The following is a 23,027-nucleotide window of genomic DNA, read 5'->3' as shown; positions in this document are numbered from 1 at the left end:
GAACAGGGGAATCAGTGGTCCCCGTCCCCGGGTGCAGACCAGAGGCTTGGTGCTGAGCCCCTCTCTGCTGGGGGTGCGCCTCTAAGTGGAGACGCTCCAAGTCCTGCCACTTCCCATCTGTCAACGCCACCCCGGACCTCACCCTCTCACCCAGATGTTTGGAGGTACTGCTGGGCCGTTGTTCTGCCCTAGTTGAGCCAAAACCACCCTGGATTTTTAGTTATATTCTTTTAGAAGAGGGCTCTGAGCCCAGCCCATCCAGAATCCATGCCAGAATTGTATGCGCCTCCAGGCTGCCATCTCACTTCTAAACTCTAAACCCACACTGTCCAGCAAATAGCCACCAGATAAGTGGCCAGTTGAGATGTGCTATGTGTGCAAAGCCCACATTGGACTCTGAAGACTCAGTAAAAGGGAAAAGAATGTCAAATAGCTTCTTAACAATGTTTCATATTGGGTACATGTTTGTAGTGATAATATTTTGGATATATTGGTCTAAATAAATAATAGTAAAATGAGTTGTACCTATTTCTTTTTAAGTTGTGGCTACTGGAAAGTGTGAAATTGGGGGCAGCCGTGCTTGCATCCTGTTTCTATTGAGCAGTGCTGGTCTAGACACCTTACTCCTGATTCTTCCCCTTTGTAGCTGCTTTAGATCTTGCTTGGAGGAGGTAGGGTGTGAGGAGGGGAGAAATGAAGCAAGCGAGGGAGGGAGGGAAGGGAGAAAGAGTTTTTCATCTTGTGAGGTCATGTGGAAAGAACATGAACCGGTGTCAGATCTTGGTACTGCTCTGTGATTGGTGGCCTTGGGTAAGTCACCCTAACTTCTCTTAGCTATAATTTCTTCATAAAAGGGAGGTCACAGCTACCTTGCAGGATTGTTCTGAGGTTTAGAAATCTGTAGCAGGCTCCTCCCACCGTGGTTCACCTATATGACTTGCTCAATAAATAACAGTATTTTTAGTGGAACATGGTGGCATGCGCCTGCAGTTCTAGCTACTTGGGAGGTTGAGGTGAGAGGATTGCTTGAGCCCCGGAGGTGGAAGTCAGGGCCATAGTGAGTGAGACCCTGTCTCTAAAAAAAAAGAAATAAACAGCAGTATTTTTGCAGCAGTAGCACCTGAGCCAGTACATGATCGGTGCTCAGTAAGTGATCTTGAACTTGTGGATGCTTGAGCGTTTGAGGTGTGGCTGGGTGGCAGCTGCCGACAGTACAATCTGTTTTAGAGCACCTTATGCCCCACCCGCCACGTTCCCGCTGAGGGGACTGGAGGGACCTCAGTGGAAAGTCACCTTCTTTCTCCCGGCTCTCTCCTGCCAGGTTGCAGCCTCTTCACCTGTATTCAGTGTGCTTGTTGGTTGGACTGTTCTCTCTTGTTCCCTGGGGACCTGTCTGGGAAGTGCCCAAATTCCACTGGGATAACTGCCGGCAAGCATGGTGGACAAATCTGCTGTTACTAAACAACTTTGTGTCGGTCGAGAATGCGGTGAGTCTCGAGTTGCTGGCTTTGGAAAGGCAGAAGGGTGCAACCTGGCGTCTCATTTCTTCAACCGGTATGCTGAACTTTCCAAGGGCCAACCTGATTCTGGTGTTTTCTCTGGAGTACTGGTGATGCTGTAGGAAGGTGGGCTGTGTGAGTGGGGGATGGCTTCTGGTCATGGGGTGGGTGTAACCCTGCCAGGCTATGCAGGGGCAGCCGCTGTGAACAGCAGAGGGAGGGGGGCATAGCAGTGGCCAGCAAGGGGCCAGCCATCCTGGCACATGTCCTGGAGGCAGCTGACCCTGCCCCATCACTGTTCCTGTGCCAGCCCATGTTGCCCAACAGGGAAAGGACAGATTCCTCCCCTCTGTCTGTTGAGTCTATACTGCAATGGGACATTGCATCACACCCTTACTATGTTGGATTCTACTCAAGTTCAAAGTAGACCTGACCGAGTTGCTTTGGAGCAACAAGATCTATGTATGTCTTGGCTTCTCCAAAGCCCCAGTTTCCTCATAATGAATTTGAAGCAAGTGAAAGTGAAATAGCTGTAATGAAATTATATCACCAGTTCCACATATGCCTTGAAATCAAGGCTGAAAACGGAATCGCTAAAGCGTGGCAGGGCCCTAATCATTGCATATAGCAACTCACTAACTAGATGGCTGCCTTCCGTTTGCAAAGGCCCAGCCATATGGACAGGCTTGCATCACCATCTACCTGCCCGCAGGTGGGGGCCGCCTGGCTGTGATGGGGTCCCTGGGGGATAATCTGGGCTGTTTTCCCCAATGCAAACTGATTTGGGCCATTTGCAGGAAGCAGTGGCAAGGATACCAGCCAGTGACGTTTTTGAGGTACAGCCCACCTTAGATCCTTGAAAGCAGAAGTGCCAGGGCCCTTTGGAGAGAATTGCCCTCAGGGACTTCCTCACACTGAAGAAAAAAACACTGGTAACCATCTCATCTGGCACAAGCACAGACCATCTGTGGAACTCATTTTGGCCAGGCGATCCCACGTCAGTCATCCATGGGAACTCTGGGGTTCTCCACAAAACATCATCTGGAGCCAAGCCCTGGTTCTAAATGAACTTGTTCTTTCCACCTAGAGTTGGGGCATGGGGAGTGGCAAGGAAAAGAGAAAAACGTTGACCCCTCTGACTTCCAACTGCACCATAATGATGAGAAACTCTTACATTCCTGTAACATGACAGAGTTCATGTCCCACAACTGTCCTAGGAGATGGGCTATGATCATTTTTCTTTTTTAAACAAAAGAGAAAATGTGTCTGAATCTCCATTTTGTAAAATGGCAGCAATAATACCTGCCATCCAGGCTTGGTAGAAGGCTCAAGATGAGGGATGTGAAATATGAGTATCTCTAACTCAATTTCCTTTGTCTTCCCATGGAAATTCGCCCCACCCTACTGAATTCTGCCTCCTAGTCCAGGCAGGTGGAGAGTGTGGAGCAGAACTGGTAAATGAAGGAAGAGTGAACTTTGCTGCTCTCTTTTCAGTGCAATGGCTGGACCTGGTACCTTGCCAATGACTTCCAGTTCCACCTCACCACACCAGTGATTATCTTCATACACGCAAAGTGAGTCTGATTGGGACAAGCTTTTCTCCTCATGTGGCCTCTTTCACAAAACCCTCAGAAAGTGTCCCAGTTCTGTGCAGAGCCGCTTTTTAAAATGTAGGAAACTAACTTTACAGAAAAGTAAATACCAAATCCTCTACTGTCTGCCTTCTTCCGCATTCTCCTCCAACATTGATCCTGCTCCAGTCAGTGTGTGTTTTGCAGAGTTACAATCATTGTGTGCATGTAATATCTAGTGCTCAGCTTTTTCCATTTAACTGTTCTTATAAACATTGCCACATATTGACATAACCTGCATACTTGTCAGTTTTAGGGTTTATCTACCATTTTTATGGTTGGGTGTCTAGATTGTGGCCAATTTTTCATGATTATAAATGTCACTGTAATGCATGCCTTTGAACACACTACTTTTTCTCTTAGTTACTTCCATGCGGGCAGATTTCCAAGTGGAATTGCTAGGTCAAAGGGTAGGAACAGTTTTGTGGCACTTGTCACATATTGTGAGATTGCCCTCCAGAAAGAGCGAAGTAATTTACAACACCCTCAGCAATGTATCGCTGCACCAGCTTTCCCACATTGGATATTTATCACCTTAATTTTTGTTAGTTTTAGAAACACCTTAAGGCCTCAATAATTCATGGAGAGACTTAGAGTTGTGGATTATTCATGCCATATTTAAAAAATTTATTGTTCTTTTTTGTTAAAATATATGTTCAATTTGAGAAACATTGGAAAACATTAGGAGTTCAGAGAGGGGGAGAAAAATCACCCCAGTTCCACTTTGTCAGTCAAGGGAAGGAGAATTTGCTGCTAATATTTTGGGGCTTATTCTTCTGATATTTTTTCTGCCCAGTTTTTTGTTTGTTTGTTTGTTTGTTTTTAAGAGATGAGGGTCTCACTCTGTCACCCAGGCTGCTATAGTGGTGCCATCATAGCTCACTGCAGCCTCCAACTCCTGGGCTCAAACGACCTTCCTGCCTCAATCTCTCAAGTGGTTGGGACTCACAGGCATGAACCACTGCACTTTGCTAATTTTTTAACTTCTCTAAAGAGATGAGGTCTTGCTATGTTGCCCAGGCTCTGCCCAGCTTTTGATACAGAAAAGCATTCTGTATATACACCTTAGTATCTTTCTTTCAATAGTTTTATGACACATGCATTTCCCTATATTATTTTATTTTTAAAGCAACATAATTTAAATGTCTGCATAACATTCCATTCCATGAATAAAATATATAATTTATGTATACCTTCTATTGTTTAATACTGGGATTATTCCAATGTTATGCTTTTGTAAATAATGGTTTGATAAATATTTTCATGGAAATATTTATCAGTGCCTGGATTTGTCTCCAACTTTGATATTTCTGTATAATATATATCTTTGAGGGGAATTACTAGTTCAAAGGGCATGAATGTCTTTTGCGCTCTTGAATCATAATGATAAATCACTTTCCTTAGAGGGAACATCAATATTCAGTCCTCTAGTCATCCAATTTAACTGTTGTCAGAGTGGAATATTAATAATAAAACAAAACATCTGAGTCTTTACATGTTCTTCCTTCTGTTTCCAAGTTTCCTCTTCTTATAAGGACACAGTCATATTGGATTAAGGCCCACCCCAATGACCTCATTTAATGTTAATTATTGCTTTAGAGACTCCATCTTCAAATACAGTCACATTCTGAATTACTGGGGGTTAGGATTTCAAGATAGGACTTTGTTGGGGATATAATTCAGCCCATAACATTCAATGTCAGGAAGATGTATGAGTTTAGTTGACATGGTGCTAGCTGGAAGAGAGTTGTGGAGTCTGTGGTGGAGATACTGATCTTGGAAGTAGGTGCCAGGGACTGGTCTTAAGTCCCCCAGGGAGTTAAACACATATTTACTTGGGTGGCTGTGGGTTTTTATTGGATGGCCTGACTACCACCTACCTAGGACACCGAGTTCTTATGCCTGCCCACTCTAGACTTCCCTGGGAACCCATGTGAGTGTCCTTATGACTGAGAAGCCCTGGCCCCAATGTCAGCATCTTTCCTAAAGGCTGTGGTGGAAGGTGAATTTCAGTCCTTCAACTGAAAGCCCACACTGTCCAAGCTTGTGACTATGCAACAAGATTTAGCTTGTAAGTGGAGGGAAGTATAAAAGTAGGGCTTTTCTTCCTTTAGAGAATATAATTCCATGGAATGCCAGTGGAATCAGGTCTTTCTGGAGCTCAGTAATTCAAGGAGCGAAGAGCTAAGGGGTCTGGCAGAAGTCACAGTAAATATACATACAGCATTATTACCATAACCCCCTGCCTACCCTCATAGCAGACATTACTAATCAATCATAGCACCATGGAGCTAGAATTCATCCTTCTTTCCAAACATTATACTAACATTGGTACTCTGGCTGAAAATAATTTTCTCCCTGTATCACTGTGGTGATAACTGAATAGTATCTATCTTATCCCTTCCTCATGAGCAGCCATGGCAAATTCCACTAGCAGAATTGCATTGTCAAAGGCATTTTCCAGGTGAGGCTGTGCCTGGATGGTCTTGCACCTGTGTTTAGCATTTCTTCCACACCACTGTAGATCCTCTAAATGCCAACCCTCACACTTCCGAGCAGGTACAACCAGACAGTGCCTCACTCTGGGTGCTTCAGGGAACATCCTAGTTTTATACATGCACGATCCCAAAGTGTGGAGGAATTAATTTGTGTGGGACCATCTTTAACCCATGTGAGACAGAAGACAGTGGGAAAATGCTTCTCTCTTTCATCTCAAAGGACAGTTTTAAGGTACATTTCATAAGGCCCCGTGGAACATTCTGGAAGAATTGAGCATTGGCTACCTTGATAACACATCCTGGTATTGGTTTTCCCTGCTTCCCTATTCTCCTACCCTATCCCTCATTCCTACTCCCACGTGAACTACCTGCACCCAGACATTTGTCTCAGGCTCTGCTCCTCAGTTGAAGGCATGTCTGGTTCCCCCTCTGTATTAGTCTATTTTCACACTGCTATAAAGAACTACCCAAGACTGGGTAATTTATAAAGAAAAGAGGTTTAATTGACCCATGGTTCTGCAGGCTGTACAGGCTTCTGCTTCTGGGGAGGCCTCAGGAAACTTACAATCAGGGCAGAATGGGAAGCAGGCACATCTTATATGGTGGGAGCAGGAGGAAGAGAGCAAAGTGGGGAGGTGCTACATACTTTTAAACAACCAGATCTCATGAGAATTCACTCACTATCACAAGAACAGCAAGGGGGAAATCCACTCCCATGATCCAGTCACCTCCCATCAGGCCCCACTTCCAACACTGGGGATTACAATTCCACATGAGATTTGGACAGGGACAAAGATCCAAACCATACTATCCTCCTTCTCGATCCTCTCTCCCCTGTGCTTGGAGTGGGTCCACTCTGTGTCCCATCCTGTCTTTGACAGTCCTCTCTCCCAAACCCACCACCACTTGTATCCATATCGTGTTTCATAGGTGACAAGGGGCATTCCCAGGCATGGACTCCTTTTGAGCTACACAGTAAGCCTCAGGGTGGTCAGGCATCGATGTGATTACTGTTCCTATCTAGACCAGGAAACTCAAGTTCAAGGCTCTGCCCTGTGTGGCACGGCTAATGGATGGTCAAGACCGAGGCTGCCTCAGGTCCTCCAGCCCCAGCCCAGCTCTCCCTGCCCCTCATCAGCCTCTCAAAAGCAGGTCCAGCAGGAAGTTCCTCTGACACTCAGGATTTCCAGCCTTTTGTGCCACAGGAAGTACATCTGTGGGGCAAGAAACTGAAGGGCAGTCCTCTCTGTGTCCTCTCTTCTTTGCAGGAGTACACAAATCCTCATCCTCCTTGGAGCCATGCTGTTCTTGGCATCTTTCACAGCCACTGCTCTGATCACATTGGCATATAAACTTCCTGTGGTGGCTCCATCAGAAGCCAGGTAATGTGGTTCCCCAGCCTGCCCCTCTCTGGCCAGGACTTCCCGGGGAGGGCTGCTGAATGCCAGGCTGCTCACCCTGTGCCCTTTGGTTCATGGAAAAAGTGGGTATGAAACTTTTGGTCTGGATGGGAAAGCTGATTGCCTTCTTGCTTCCAAACTTCTGAACCTTTCAGCCTGCACTGGTAGGTCCTCTCTGAGCTCACGTTGCCCACTGAAGCGCTTCTCAGAGGAAAGGAGCGCCCCCATGTGGCTCCACTGTGTTTCTCCTCCAGCAGCCAATTGCTGCTCGGTGGCTCTGTTGGATGGAGAGACTGAACCTACCTCTCCAAGGTCACACAACTAGTAGGTGGCACAATGTGATTTGAACCTAGGAGCCAATCCACAGTGCTATTTCGCCTCCCCAATGAGGCATGTATGACAATGACACAGGAAAACCTGGTATGATTACCTGATAATCTTTTCTCAATGCAGTGACACAAATGAATATCAGATCACGTCAGTCATCTGCTCGAATTCCTCCAGTGGCCTCACTGGTCACCCTCCTACCTGCTGACACTGGACCAGCCACACCAAGCATGCTCCCCGAACCCCCTTCCCCACCCTCCCCAACCCGGGGCCTCAGCACTTGCTGTTCAGCCTGAATTACTCTTCTGTTAACATCTAAGATCTTGGCAGGGCTTTCTCCTTCACATCTTTCAGGTGTCTGTGCCAATGTCACCTTCTCAGAGCAGCCTCTGCTGACCTTCCAAAATAAAATGGCCAGAACCATTCCTGGCATGTGAGTGCTCCATGTGAATCCGTGAGTGGGTGGCATGTGAGAATAAATGAACGAATCGATGATGACATCCCAAGCCTCCTGACCAGGAGACTATCATGCCCTTCCCATTTCATGGCATGGCCAAGTGATCGAGGAGGAGGCTTACTCATGTCTAGTCCAGTGTTTTCCAACCCTGGCCATATATTAGAGTCACTTGGGAGCTTCTAAATCCACTGATGCTTCCAGCCCCATCTCCAAACAATTGAATCAGAATCTCTGGGCATGGGGCCCAGGCAGCTGACTTTTGTAAGCACTCCCAGGGTATTCAAATGTGCAGCCACAGTCGAAGAACCATACGTCTAGTCCTCAAACACCTTCCCTTTCTCCAGCAGTCCCTGCATGGGCAGTTAGGTGCTGAGAGTGTGTCTAGCTTCAGTGGGGAACGGTGATAATTTTAATGATGATAAATTTAGAGCAGGGGTTCTCAATCTGCATTTGGGAAGCTCAGGAGAGTTTTAAAATTTTTAGTGCCTGGGTCCCATGTGCAGAGATGATGATTCCATGGTCTTGGGTATAACCTGGACGTCTCCTGTGAAGGGCACTGTTTAGGCAATGCTTCGCAGCCTTGAGGGGCCAGGGTCACCTGGACGGCTTCTTAACACACAGATGGTTGGGTCCACTGCCAGTAGGTCTGGGTGGGGCCCATGAGTCTGGGTTCCTAATAAGTTCTTGGGTAATGCAGGTGTTTTGTTTTTGTTTGTGTGTTTTTTATTCTATTGCAACAGAGTCTCACTCTGTCACCCAAGCTGGAGCACAGTGGCATGATCACAGCTCACTGCAGCCTCAACCTCCTGAGTTCAAGCAAACCTCCTGCTTCAGCCTCCTGAGTAGCTGGGACTGTAGGCATGTGCCACCAGGCCTGGCTAATTTTTTTTTTTTTTGTAGAGATGGGGTCTCCCTATGTTGCCCAGATTGGTCTCAAACTCCTGGGCTCAAGCGATCATCTTGCCTCGGCTTCCCAAAGTGCTGGGATTACATGTGTGAGCCACCATGTCTGGCCTGATGCAGCTGTTGATGTCAAGGTACCACACCTTGAAAAACACAGCTTCAAAGAATAGTTTTTGGTATCCTTTTAAAGGCCTGGCCTGGACCTCTCATCACTTCTCTCTCAGGACAGTCTCTGTCCTTGGGACCCTTGGGTTCACATCTGGGTGCTACATTTTTAGAGCATTCTGACATACTGGCCACCAGACACAGCTATTTAAAATGAACACACTCATCATATTTCCTTGGGATCTGGGGTGGAGGGGCCTGAGGGAATATGGAACCTAAACAAGACAGCTTTGGCTGAGACGGGACCATGAGGTACTGTTTGCACACCATGACTGAGGAAATGAACAAGTGTGCCCTAAATGTACCTTTGGGCTTGCTGATTATCCCAATGGCCATCAGGGATTTGGATTCCCTTTGCCATGTCCAGATTAAACATAACATTTTGCCTTATTTCCTTGTATTTTTCAGTGAAGAGGCGACTGTATCGTATTTTGTGGAGTACTACACAAAGCCCTACTGCCGATTCGGGCCATTTCTTGTGGGCCTCTTTCTGAGCATTTACATGCACCAAAACAACCAGGAAAACATTCTCAGAACCAAGGTATGATTTCCCGTGCCTCACTTTATGGGCATGGGTCTGGCTGGGTCTGTGTGGCCCACCTGGCCAGGCTCTTCCAAAGCTGTGGATGAAGGAGTCAGCCTGCTGGGTACTGTATTGTGCTGTAGAGTGTTATTGATGTCTCTCCATGCTAAAGAATAAGAACGAATTGGCCAGGTGCAGTGGTTAACACCTGTAATCCCAGCACTTTGGGAGGCTGAGGCAGGAGGATACCTTGAGTCCAGTTCAGGACCAGCTCAGGCAACATGCTGAGACCCCCGTCTTCATTTTTTTTTTTTTTTTTTTTTTTAAGATAAGAAGGCCTTTATCTTCCTGCCAGAGCTTGAATCTCTGCTTTCTTCACTGAGCTCTCCTTATGATGCTCCAGATTTGGAACCCAGCGTGGTCCCATCAGTAGGAGCCTTGGTACTGACCCAAAGAAACCACCAATGTGAGAAAACTACCCAGTGAGATTACAATGGCAAGACTCTCTTCTGGAAGAGGATACTGAGTTGGGTTGGATTTTTAACAGCACACTCTCAGTGGTTTCTATACACAAGATTCTTGGTCAGATTTGATGGTTGTATGTGGGAATCAGGACATGAGGTGTCTAGAGGGGAAGAAGCTGTTACTTTGCTTTTCCAGATGTACCCCAACACTCATTTTCTTCTCTGGCTCCTTTGTGGGCAATCATTCTGGTTCACCATCCAATCTCGTTACTCAAGCTGGAAACCTGGGTTCATCTTGGATGCCTCCTCCTCACTGACCACCGCTCTCAGTCAATCATTCCCTACACCCTGCCGATGGTTTCTCCTGCCATCCTCTCTCAGCCTTTTGAACTGACCTTAAAGCTTTTCTCATCTCTTGCCTGGATGTTGTCACTTGTTTCCTTGCCTCCAGTCTTATTGATCTCAACTCTACTCTTGATGAGTAGATTTGACCCTGGCCCTTGAAGTCATTCCCAAATGCTCCCTCTTCATGCTAAGTTAAATGTCTTAAATAGATGGTGATCTATGTGAGACACCACCTTGGCTATACCCTTGAACGATGCAAAATCTCTCCATGACTTCCTTTGACATCCATGATAAGGCTTGATCTGTTCAACAAGGCCTTCAGAGTCCCCATGACATCACTCTGCCTGTCTCTCTAGCGTCATCTCTCTCACCACTCCCTGCCTTGCCCTTTGCACGTCAGTGATACCAACCTGCTCACAGTGCCCTTGACTGCCACCACTGATACACACAAGCTTTTCCTGGCATCTGTGCAGTTGCTCATGTCTCCTTCTCTGTCTGGAATCTGCCTCTTACCCCTTCCCCCTACTCACCTCTCCCTTTCATCTGACTTAACTCCTGTTTTGCCTAGAGGGCTCACCTAGAGTTTTCACGCCCAGGAAGTCTTTCCTTATCCCTCCAGGCCAGGCCATGTCCTTCTTTTGGGTTCCTCTGTGCACTGTGCATTTCTGGGCCCTGGTTTGTACCACATGATAAAGCATTTATTCACCCCATAGACGGTGAGCTCCTGGAGTTCACTACTTGTCTCACTTCTGAATCACCAGCATCTGGTTCTGAGACCCTGACTCACTGAAGGTACTCAACACATGAATGGATGAAAGAGAATTTTCTTCTCAATGGAAGAAGGGCCAGGAATTAGGATATACCTCCTGCCCCAAACCCCTCTGCCAGGTCCTACCTCTGTTTGCCTAGGCTTTGTGGGTACCTTATCTAGATGTTCCAGAGGAGAGACCCTGGTCCTTGGAAAACCTTGTGTTGCCCATGGGAGGAAGAGGAGATAAGATTTCACCGAAAGGAATGAATATACAGAAGCTATGTGATTTTTTTTTTTTTTTTTTTTGGTTGGAGTTACGATATTTTCCAGGAAATGCATAATTCAGTTGTAGATTATAACAGAATGCCTTTAAAGAGAGGCTTCAACATAGTCCAGGTTACATGGGGTCCCAGGGAGAAAATGTGTGTCAGCAAAGGGCCAAACTTAACATGAAGAGAGAGCATTTGGGAATGATTTCAAGGGCCAAGGTCAGGACCAGGAAGCCCGGAGCTGGAACACAAGCCACGTTAACCTGGAGAAACAATGCAAACAGTTGGGTAGACCAAACTCAAAGCTTTAGAAGCTAGAAAATAAAGACCCAGGGTCTAAGCTGGAGGAAGCTGCCAAGAGTGAGATAAGGCCGGATGCACCATAATAAAGATAAGCAGACAAGTACAGAAACAGAACATGATACCCAAGATGAATTTTGAGAGACTGCAGGCCCATTTGGGCCAGGGAAGTAGCAAAGGGGTGAGGGAGATCCCAGGCTAAAAGAGTAGAGTGCCCCTGAGTATGTACCTTTCCTCTCCCGCAGCCAGGAACCTGAGACCTAAGCAGGTCTCAGAGACAAGACGGTGGACTGATCCGATGTTGGTTCAGTGCAGTGTAGACATCGTCACAGCAGCTTGAGTACAGCACAGAGAAGCAAGACAGCTACTTGGGAGACAGGTCTGGGTCTAAAAAGGTCAAGTCAGGTGATGCAAGGTCAAGATCTTGAACTGAGTCACGTGTTAGGATTTAACTCTTGGGGCTATTCTTTGAGCTGAAGACTTCTCATCCTCCCATTCCTTCCACTTGACTAGGCTGCTGCCCAGGCCGGGGCTGTGCGCTGAGGCCCTCACATTTATGGTGAAGGCAGAAGCCATCAAGGAGCTTTAATTTGGTTAAGGGACAAAATGGGAGATTAGGAGTGGGTTAGAACATTACTTATTGATTTTCTTTTCACTTTCATTTTGAAATGATTAAAGATGCCCCAAAAGTTGCAAAACTAGTACAGAGAGGTGCTGTGTGCTCTGGCTCCCCAGCAGGCAACGTGTGACATAACTATGGTACCTGACCACAGCCAGAAAATGGACATTGGCACAATAGACCTCAGATCCACCAACTCTACACGTACTCATTTGCGCACATCTGTATGGTTCTGGGTAATTTTGTCCCATGTGCAAATTTGTGCAACCCCTGCCCCCACAGTCAAGGTACCGGACTCTCTGTCACCACAAAGATCTCCTGGCCACCCCTTTTAAATTACAACCTTCCATTTTAGTCAAATCTATGCACTGGCTGAGGTTTGCGAATAAAGACCTAAGTGACAGTAATAACACCAAAAAATACGTTTGTGTAGGAGGAGGGAATTATACAATGGCTAAAAAGGGTTGGGCCCCGCCTCTCCTCTCCCCGCAGATGCAGGTCCTGCTGGGGTGGAGCTGCTCCCTGGCCACCCTATTTGCGGTGGCCGCTCTGGCATACGTGGTGGACGACGCCTCTGCTTCCTTTCCAGTAGCTGCAGCTCTCTACCAAGCCCTCCACCGGACCCTGTGGGCGGCGGCCGTGGGCTGGGTCCTTTTTGCGTGCCAGGGAGGATATGGAGGTATGGAAGCGGCTCCGGGCTTTGCTGTTGGGTTCACACCCTGTTCCTTCAAAGGTGACAAATTGAACACACAAGGAGTGTACCAGAGGGTCTTCTATTTTCTGGGGTGGTTGATGAATGACTGATATTGATTCAAAAATATCAATTTCTCTCTGTCCTTGGAAAAGACAGAGAATTTAAGTGTAAGATTTTTACATGGATGTATGCACAAGTGGGGGTTCTGAAAGAAAAAGATGCAGCCCCTCCAATGAAGCTAGTTTAGAAGTTGGAAAGTGAATTCAGGCAGAGTAATGTCACGAGAAAAAAAAATTAGTGCTTAGGAGCAAGACTTCCAGTCACAGCACCTTGAGCCTTGGTTTCCCCATCTGAAGGTGTAGACTAAATGCTTGCCAAGATCCCCTTTGATAACTGAGTTGGCTTTCAACATGCAGAGAGCCAAGCAGATAAAAGGCTTCAGTGGAAAAGAATCTTCTCCAGGTTAGAAAGGTGTATCCAAGTCACCTGATGCTTTCCTCCCTCTCCTCTCTATTTGGCGAGAGGTAGGAACTGTGTGCTTGGGATGTCAGCAAACAACAGGACAAGGCTGGCAGAAAGCTCCCAGAAGAGGTTCTGGCCTCAAGCTACCCAGAGCCCTGGAACAGGAGCAGTGGATCTGGGGGGAGGCATGCCCACTTCATACTCTAGGGAAATAACCCATCAGGAAGAGTTTAAACTTAGCCTGTAAACCCATGCCAGTCAGCCTCAGCAAAGGTAGGTGGTGGGAAATAATGATTGAAAGAGAAACACAGTGGCCAGCTGACTGGGCACATGGTATATACTAGACCTTGTGGGAAACACCACCCAGATCCCCAGTAGCACTGACCACACCCCTGGGAGGAAGACCTATAATTAGCAATGAGAACAACCGTGTCTGGAGAGAAAGCAACACAGTGAAAGTCCCACTGCTGGTGAGTGGTCGAACTAGAAAATGAACCCAGGTCTCAGCAAGAAGTCCAAAGCCAGTGCTCTTCACGCCTAAGTGGCAGCACTTCTCCCGGATGTTAATTAAAACGGTTCCTAAATGTTAGAAGTATTTTAATATAGCGATGCTCTTTAATATTTTAATTTTAAAATGAGCCTTAATGATCTTTCATATTTTAATTTTAAAAGCTTTCCCTTATATGGAAAAGTGATATTAAAGAGGAAATGGACTGCGTTCTCTCTGACAGATGTATTTGCATTTATGGGAAATTCTGGGATACATTACCACAACCTTGCCGCCTCACCCCACGATCATGTTCCTGTGCTGTCATAGAGCCTCATAAACAACTGCTCCCCGTGGCCTGGCACAGGTCATTTCTAATGTTGCAAACATCACAGTGTTCTTCTCTACTGTGAGAGGTGCTGCTGTTTATCAAAAATAACTGGCTAACATAAATGATATTAGAGAGCAATGACTTAGGTTAAGTTAGAAGATTAAACAAATTTGCATTATTATTATTATTTTTGAGACGGACTGTTGCTCTTGTCACCCAGGCTGGAGTGTAATGGCATGATCTCGGCTCACAGCAACCTCCGCCTCCTGGGTTCAATTGATTCTCCTGCCTCAGCCTCCTGATTAGCTGGGATTACAGGCACCTGCCACCACGCCGAGCTAATTTTTGTATTTTCAGTAGAGATGGGGTTTTGCCATGTTAGCCAGGCTGGTCTCGAACTTGTGACCTTGTGATCCACCTGCTTCGGCCTTCCAAAGTGCTGGGATTACAGGCGTGAGCCACCACGTCCAGCCTGCAGCATTATTATTACAGTGGAACAAGTCAATGCTCTCCGTCATTAGTCTGAGAAAGGGTGCGATCTCGTCACCCAGGTGATGAGCAAGCCAGTTTACTTATTCTTGAACAATTTATCATTCAAAAGTGTGTTGTCATTAGCCAATCCACAACTGTAGGGGCACCTGATGTCCTAGATTTGTATCTCCAAAACTATCTACGAGATATCAAGATGGATTAGTAGGTGAATGTAGGAGGTGATAGCTTAAATACATTTTTGGAAAATATGTGTCTACCTGACTCACACCTGTAATCCCAGCACTTTGAGAGGCCAAGGCAGGTGGATTGCTTGAGCCTGGGATTTCAAGACCAGCCTGGGCAACGAGGCAAAACCCCGTCTCTATTAAAAATACAAAAATTAGCTGGGCATGGCAGCACGCGTTTGTAATCTCAGCTCCTTGGGATGCTGAGGCAGGAGAATTGCTTGAGCCTGGGAGGCGGAGGTTGCAGTGAGCTGAGATCGTGCCACTGCACTCTAGCCTAGGCAACAGAGTGAGACCCTATCTCCAAAAAAAAAAAAAAAAAAAAAAAAAAAAAAAAAAAAAAAGAAGTTTCTAGCTGATGACCTTTAGAAAAAAAAATAAGAAGTTTGAATAAGAAGAAATGTTTAGTTGAGATTCTCAGGACTAGAAGGGATCTTGATGATTCAATGAATCTTTAACCATCTTTTTGCTTGGTAGCAATGTAGACCATGCTGGTCTTGTTATGCTCAAAGTTGTCTTCTGTTGAGCTGCCAGAGTCATCTGACCACATTACTCCTTCAGTTAAAGTCCTTCAGTGGTGGTCTGTCACCTACAGTTTTCGTCCTCAAACTTAAGTATATGTGGGTCTATTCCAAAGAAATAAGAATTCTTTTGGCTTCTTGGTGTTGGCCCAAATTATTTGTATTCTTTTTTATTCAATACATTTTGTTTCCCTGGGTACATAGATTCAAGTTACCCTGACTATATGCTCTTATTTTTGTTCCAATTTTGCCTAAACATGAACAAACATAAACCTAGATACAAAATTTTATGTTTATAGCACATGCATTCAGAAAGCCAAAGCAAATTTATGAAGTAATCATAAAACTATAAAACCAATAAAATTCGCATTAGCAACATTAATATGATATGATGAATAGTTGCTGGAATCACTTGTGGCTCGTAACATGAACACGGTATTATTTGCTTTAGGGCGCATTCTTTTGTGTCTGGCTTATCTGCATGAGCCTGGATTCTTTGCTGACTTCATTTTTCTGCAATTACTTGGTTTTTTTCTACCGTGAAATTGTGGTTTACCTTTATAGCCTTCACTTGGGGGAAATGTGTCTTTTTTCTGTAAGTCCATCTGTGTTTTTTCACTTAATTACATAAAATACTTCTTGAACGCTTATTCTATGCCAGGTACTGTTCTAGAATCTGGGGATACAGCAATAGACAAGAAAAATCCCGTCCTTGTGAGAGATTACTGTGGGGTCGGGGAAAGTTTAAATACAGTGAATAAAAATAAAGCAGGGATTAGTGGGTAACTAACTGGACTAGGGGTACATTTGCATAGATGTGTTACAAAAGCATTCTGGGCAGATGGAATGTGAAGGCAGAGGTCTCTAGAGTGGAACGAGCTTAGTGACTTGGAGGAAGAGCAAAATGACCAGTGAGATAGGAATCAAGGGTCAAGGGGGAGAGAGAGGTGGGAAGGGAACTCAGAGAGGAAGATAGGACCCAGGTTAGGCAGAGCTTTCAAGGCCATGGGAAGAGTTTTTATTTTATTTTAAATGCCACGTCACATGAAGTCTTAGTCCATTTCAGCTGCTATAACAAAAATCTCATAAATGAGGTGGCTTAAAAACAACAGAAATTTATATCTCACAGTTCTGGAGCTAGGAGATCTAAGATCAAGGCACCAGCAGATTTAGTGTTTGGGGAAGGCCTGCTTTCTGGTTCTTAGATGGAACTTTCTAGATGTGTCCTCACATGGTGGAAGGGTAGAGCGATCTCTCTGGGGTCACTTTTTTTTTTTTTTTTAGGCAGAGTTTCACTCTTGTTTGCCTAGGCTGGAGTGCAATGGCACGATCACGGCTCACTGCAACCTCCGCCTCCTGGGTTCAAGCGATTCTCCTGCCTCAGCCTCCCTAGTAGCTGGGATTATAGGCATGTGCCACCACGCCCAGCCAATTTTGTATTTTTAGTGGAGATGGGGTTTCTCCATGTTGGTCAGGCTGGTCTCGAACTCCCAACCTCAGGTGATCCACCCGCCTCCGCCACCCAAAGTGCTGGGATTACAGGCATGAGCCACCACACCCGGCTCTGGGGTCACTTTTATAAGAGCACTAATCCCATTCCTGAAGGCCCAGCCCTCATGAACTAATTGCCTCTCCAAAGACTCCACCTCTTAATACTATCGCCTTGGGGATTAGGATCTCAACGTATGAATTTTGGGGGAATGTAAACATTCAGATCATAGCTCATGATTTGATTTGTGGATTTGTAAAATTTATTTTCAAATTGACAAATAATAACTGTATGTATTTATGGAGTACAGCGTGATGTTTTGGTATATGTATACATAGTAGAAAGATGAAATCAAGTTAATTAACATATGCATCACTTCGCCAAGTTCTCTTTTTTTGTGGTGAGAATGTTAAGAATCTTTTCTTTCAGCCACTGAAAAATATCCAGTACATTATTATTAACTGTGGTCACTGCAGTGCAATAGATTACTAAAACTTACTCCAACAGTTTAACTGAAACTTTGTACTCTTTGATCAATATCTTCCCCTTCCCCATTTCTCCCTGATATGTGATTTTAAAAGATTACTCTGGATGTGGTATGGGGACTATAGGGTGGCAAGAACAAGAGCAGAGACCAACAGATCCACCGGGAAGCTCCCACGGAGGCCCACACAGGAGGTGATGGAAGATTCACGAGGGTGTTAGCCATGGAGGTGAGGAGCAGTGCTCTGATTTGAGACACATTTTTGGAAGCACTCTGTGGAGTCTGGAAGGAAAGGAGTCTAGGATGGCTCCAAAGATTTATCATGAGCAAATTGTGATGCACTACTGAGCACTTTAAATGAGGAGGAGGCAGAGGAGAAACAGAAGTTATATTTTATTTCTGTGGCTTAAAACAACAGAACTTTATTCTCTCACAGTTCTGGAGGCTAGCTGTTCAAAATCCAAGTGTCAGCAGGATTGGTTCCCTCTGGATTTTCTGAAGGAGAATCTGTCCCATCCCCTCTCGTAGCCTCTGGTAGCTGCTGGCAAGCCTTGGCATTCCTTGGCTCGTGGACTCTTCACTCCAGTCTCTGTCTTCGTCATCACATGGTTCTCTTCCTTGCATCTCTCCTCTGCTTTTGTGACTCCTTTTCTGTCTCTTATAAGGACATTTGTCACTGGGTTTAGGGTCTACCCTAATCCAGGATGATTTCATCTCTGGTTCCTTATCTTAATGACATCTGCAAAGACCCTTATTCCAAATAAGGTTAGCAATAAGTCCTATTCAGAAAGGAAGTTTTCATCGTATCTAATTTTAATTAAGTTAAATAGCCACAAGTGGCTAGGGGCTATTGCCTGGGACAACACAGTTCTAGAATATATACCAAGTTACAGAATATTTGTCCTGAAAGGCACCTAAAGGGTGATCAAATGCAAGGCTCTCACTGACAGATGAAGAGTTGGAGGCCTGGCAATGTTAAATGCCTTATCCCAAGGCCCCCCTGTGGCTACATCTTGATCCAGAACCCAGGTGAGTATGAGGAATGTATACCTTGTTTTATACATGGAATGTTTTATGCTCAGGGGCTGAAACCATATATCTCTCTTGTGTTATCATAATTCTTGCAATGGAAAGGTGGTTTTTGGTTTGGTACATTGTCTTAAAATTATGACGCATAAAGACTTTCTTAGGAAAAGTTCACAGACTTAGGTGCAGAATGCAACGGGAGCATCAATGGGACAACGAGGCATCTTCACCAGCCCAGAGACAGGCTGTGGCTTCATGCATCAGTGCTTGTTCCCTCCAGGTCTGGTGAACCGTGTGCTTTCTTGGGACATCTGGAGTTTCCTGTCCAGCATCAGTTATGCTTGCTACTTGGTGCATCCGATTCTGATCATCCTTTACAATGGCCTTCAGGAAACACTGATTCACTACACTGACGCAAACATGGTGAGTTAGCACGCAAGCACGCGCTCCTAGTTCTGTTATGGTATGTTATGGTACCATAGCTTGTTCTCTTCTTGAGCAACAAGGCATTCTATTTGCTTTTATGAAGGCTTTTTTTTTTATGGAAGGCTTTTTTCTTTTTTTTTCTAAGAGCTTCTTTGTTCTTTGCTTTATATGTAGGAGAAAGAGGGAGGGCTTCAGCACAGGATAATATCTTTTATTTTATTTATTTTATTTTTAATATGTAGCACTGATTGTCCTACAGATACACTTCATAGAGCTAGGATGGTACACTTTAGATCTGAACACAATAGGAATCCCAGAGTAAAACTGTGTTCACCCTGCCCACTTTGTCTCCAGTTCTATCTTTTCTCTGGACACTGTGTGCTGACCTTCGTCACTGGGCTGGCCCTGACGCTGTTCATTGAGAAACCATGTCAGGAACTGAAGCAGTGCCTGCTGGGCCACGAATGTTCTGGTTAAAACACAAAAGAATGGATGGACCTCATTGGTAATGACGAGCAAAGATGAGGTGGCCTTGTTTATGCAATGAATGCTTGCGTTCCTAAGAAGGGGTGTGAATCTCATTTTGTGAAAGTTTAATATATACATGTTCTTTGTATTTAATATGTGAAAGAGTTCTTAGTGCTTATGATGTTCTATAAATTTTTAGTAGCACAATAATAAACTTTTGTTGTACCATTTTAGCAAAAAAAAAAAAACTGGATTTCTTTTTGGTTTAATCTGTATTTGATTGTCTATATTATCACAGGAAATGATTAAATATGAATTTTTTTTTTTGAGATGGAGTTTCGCTTTTTTTTTGTTGCCCAGGCTGGAGTGCAATGGAGCAATCTCGGCTCACTGCAACCTCCGCCTCCCGGAATTCAGGCGATTCTCCTGCCTCAGCCTTCCTGAGTAGCTGGGATTACAGGCATGCGCCACCACGCCCGGCTAATTTTGTCTTTTTAGTAGAGACGGGGTTTCTCCATCTTGGTCAGGCTGATCTTGAACTTTAGACCTCAGATGATCCGCCCACCTCGGCCTCCCAAAGTGCTGGGATTACAGGCATGAGCCACTGCGCCCGGCCCTAAATATGAATTTAATGTAATTTGGGTTATGAAGCTCATTTGGGTTATGCTCTTCACTTTTCTCTGTAAAATCACAGTATGTACTTTCCCACGACATAACTGTCAATATGTTATTATGGCATCTTTGCAGACTTGTAACTTTATCGTAGAACCTCAGTGGTGTGACCCGCTAGCATGCATACTTCATGGGTCTGTCATTATAGGGCCTTTCAAATATCACCTATTCTTCACCATAGTCCCTGTTTTGGACTGAATTGTATCCCCTCCCGCAAAAGATCTGTTGAAGTCCTAACTCCCAGTGCCTCAGAATGTGGTGTTATTTGGAGATAGGGTCTTTACAGAGGTAATGAAGTCCAGTGAAGTCACTGGGGATGGACACTCTAATCCAATATGACTGGTGTCCTTATACGAATCAGAAGTTTGGTCACGGAGACAGGCATGCACACAGGGAAGACGATGTGAAGACCCGGGGAGAAGACAGTCACATGCAAACCCAGGAACACCAAGGCAAACCCCAGAAGCCGGGGGAGGTAGGGACAGAGTCTGCCCTGGAGCTGCCCGAGACAGCACGGCCCCATGGGACACCTCGATTTTGGATTTCTGGCCTCCAGAACTGTGAGATAATTTATGTCTGTTGTTTCAAGCCACCCAGTTTTTGGTACTTTGTCACAGCAGCCCTAGATAGATGGATATCCCTATGCACCAAGATAAGGCCCCAACAAAAACTAATAGAGAAGGAAGAGACCTCAGCCTGTGGCTTCTAGCCCAACCCCCTCAATTTCCAGCGATGAGACCTAGAGATGAGGAGAGACTCACAAGGCCAAACAGAGAAGTTGGGATCCCGGTTCTCAGGTGTGTTTTTTCTAGGTGTATAATTTCACATTAGCTGTCTACACTTACGGATTAATTAAGTCCATTCCATCGCTTATAATAAAGTTCTTTGTTTACTTAATCATTAAAGTATTAACAACCACAGGCTACAGGGTCCTTGTTAGCGTGGGACGCGCCACATCAGGGGATGCTCTTTGCTGTCTAGTGCATTTTGCAAAGATGACCCAAGTGGGTGGGGAGGGGAGGGCTGAACGTTTCAAACACTGTGATGGCCATGGACAGCTAACCTTGGCTTTGCCAGCCAGCCACAGGGGACAAGCCTTATCTCCCTGAGGTCTGGTGCCCCTGCTGCGGAAGCCAGCCTGAGGGAGTGGGGCGCCAACGCTCAACAGACATGCCGTAAGAAAGCAGCCAAATCGGCTTTTCAGTGAACGCCGAAGTTCATCGAGTTCCTCGGGAGCCCCCTGGTGGCTGCTTTGGCACCTGAACCCTCTCACTTCATTAGGCCTCCGAGGAGCTGCTGAGGACCAGGGGCATTTTCAGGGTAACACTGCCACATGGGTGGACTCCGGTGGGAAATGACTCACCTGCCAACATCGTTCTGCAGCCAAATTGCCAAATGCTTCCAGTGATGAGACCAGAAATCTGGGACCTGTGGAAGTAGCTAGCTAATGACTGACACAGCTTTGGAAAGACTTTTTTATAAGGGGAAAAAACCCAATCGTCCCACTGTTGTAGTTTCATATAACATAAGGTAGGGTTAGAGAAATCCAGTTTTGTTCTGGGTTTGTTTCAATCTAGAATTCCCTCGAAGTTTCAGATTTATAGATTGTGTGTACCTTATTTGGATCCTGAAACAAATTGTAAAAATTATGATGGTTTTTTTTTTTTTTTGAGACGGAGTCTCGCTCTGTCGCCCAGGCTGGAGTGCAGTGGCGCGATCTCGGCTCACTGCAAGCTCCGCCTCCCGGGTTCACGCCATTCTCCTGCCTCAGCCTCCCGAGTAGCTGGGACTACAGGCGCCCACAACCGCGCCCGGCTAATTTTTTGTATTTTTAGTAGAGACGGGGTTTCACCGTGGTCTCGATCTCCTGACCTTGTGATCCGCCCGCCTCGGCCTCCCAAAGTGCTGGGATTACAGGCGTGAGCCACCGCGCCCGGCAAATTATGATGTTTATAAGACTGGAAATTTAAATACTGATTAGGTATTTGATGATATTAAGGACTGATTGCACTTTTTATGTAATAATATTATAGTATATATTACTACATATATATACATACATTTATATCCCTTATCTTTTAGTTGCATACTAAAATATTTATGAACAAAATCATATACAATCTGATATTTGCCTCAAAACAATATTGGGAGGACCTGGCATAGATGAAATAAGACTGGCCATTTGGTTAATGTTTGAAGCTGGGTGATGGATCCATGGAACCTCATTATACTTTTTCTCTATGTTCATTTTTATTTTTTTAGAGATAGCATCTTGCTCTGTTGCCCAGGCTGGGGTGCAGTGCAATATCACACTGCAGCCTCAAACTCCTGGGCTCAAGTGATCCTCCTGCCTCAGCCTCCCAAGTAGCTGGGACTATAGGTGAGTGCTGACATACCCAGCTAATTTTTTTTTTTTTTTTTTTTTGTGAGACAAGGTCTGGCTCTGTCGCCCAGCCTGGAGTGCTGGAGTGTAGTGGCTTGATCACAGCTCACTGCAACCTCTGTACCCAGACTCAAGCAATCCTCCTGCCTCAGCCTCCCAAGTAGCTAGGATTACAGGCATGTGCCACCATGCCTGGCTGATTTTTGTATTTTTTGTAGAGATGGGGTTTCGTCATGTTGCTCAGGCTGGTCTTGAACTCCTGGGCTCAAGCAATCCACCCACCTCAGCCTCCCAAAGTGCTAGGATTACAGGTTATGAGCCACTGCACCTGACCTCCCAGCTAATTTTTTAAAGTTCTTTGTAGAGATGGGGTCTTACTATGTTGCCTAGGCTGGTCTCCAACTCCTGGCCTCAAGGGATTCTTCTGCCTCGGCCTCCCAAATTGCTAGGATTACAGGCATGAGCCACCATGCCCAGCCTTCTACTTTTGTATATGTTTGAAAATCATATAATAATAAAGAGAAAACAAATTTATAGAAAGAGCAGTTTCAGAGTATAGTTGACAGGTACCTCCTCTAAGTCTTCTAGATTCTGAAATCCATGTTTTGTACCCATGTATCAACTGTGGATAAAAATAGGTTACATTAACTGTAAACAATCACCACAGCAGATTGAAAGGAACTTCAACCCTCCTTACTTTCCTCCAGACTCATTTTG

At 45.4% G+C, this 23,027-nt stretch overlaps 1 protein-coding gene across 1 annotated transcript in view; it reads left to right on the top strand.

Moving 5' to 3' along the window:
* The window catches only part of LOC102125936 (O-acyltransferase like protein-like), a 76,361-nt gene extending 56,793 nt beyond the window's left edge, over nt 1-19,568 (top strand). The window contains exons 9-15 of the mRNA XM_005586562.4: nt 1,322-1,487; nt 2,994-3,073; nt 6,897-7,010; nt 9,289-9,421; nt 12,644-12,830; nt 18,642-18,784; nt 19,142-19,568. Coding sequence (XP_005586619.3) covers nt 1,322-1,487; nt 2,994-3,073; nt 6,897-7,010; nt 9,289-9,421; nt 12,644-12,830; nt 18,642-18,784; nt 19,142-19,264 — 946 coding nt within the window. The 3' untranslated portion in view covers nt 19,265-19,568. The remainder of the gene's footprint in view (nt 1-1,321; nt 1,488-2,993; nt 3,074-6,896; nt 7,011-9,288; nt 9,422-12,643; nt 12,831-18,641; nt 18,785-19,141) is intronic.
* The last annotated feature ends 3,459 nt before the right edge of the window (nt 19,569-23,027 follow it).

The sequence above is a fragment of the Macaca fascicularis genome, chromosome 18, assembly GCF_037993035.2.
Source record: "Macaca fascicularis isolate 582-1 chromosome 18, T2T-MFA8v1.1".
NCBI lineage: Eukaryota > Metazoa > Chordata > Mammalia > Primates > Cercopithecidae > Macaca > Macaca fascicularis.
Note: the sequence above shows the minus strand (reverse complement) of the source record. Positions and strands in the feature narration are given on the sequence as shown.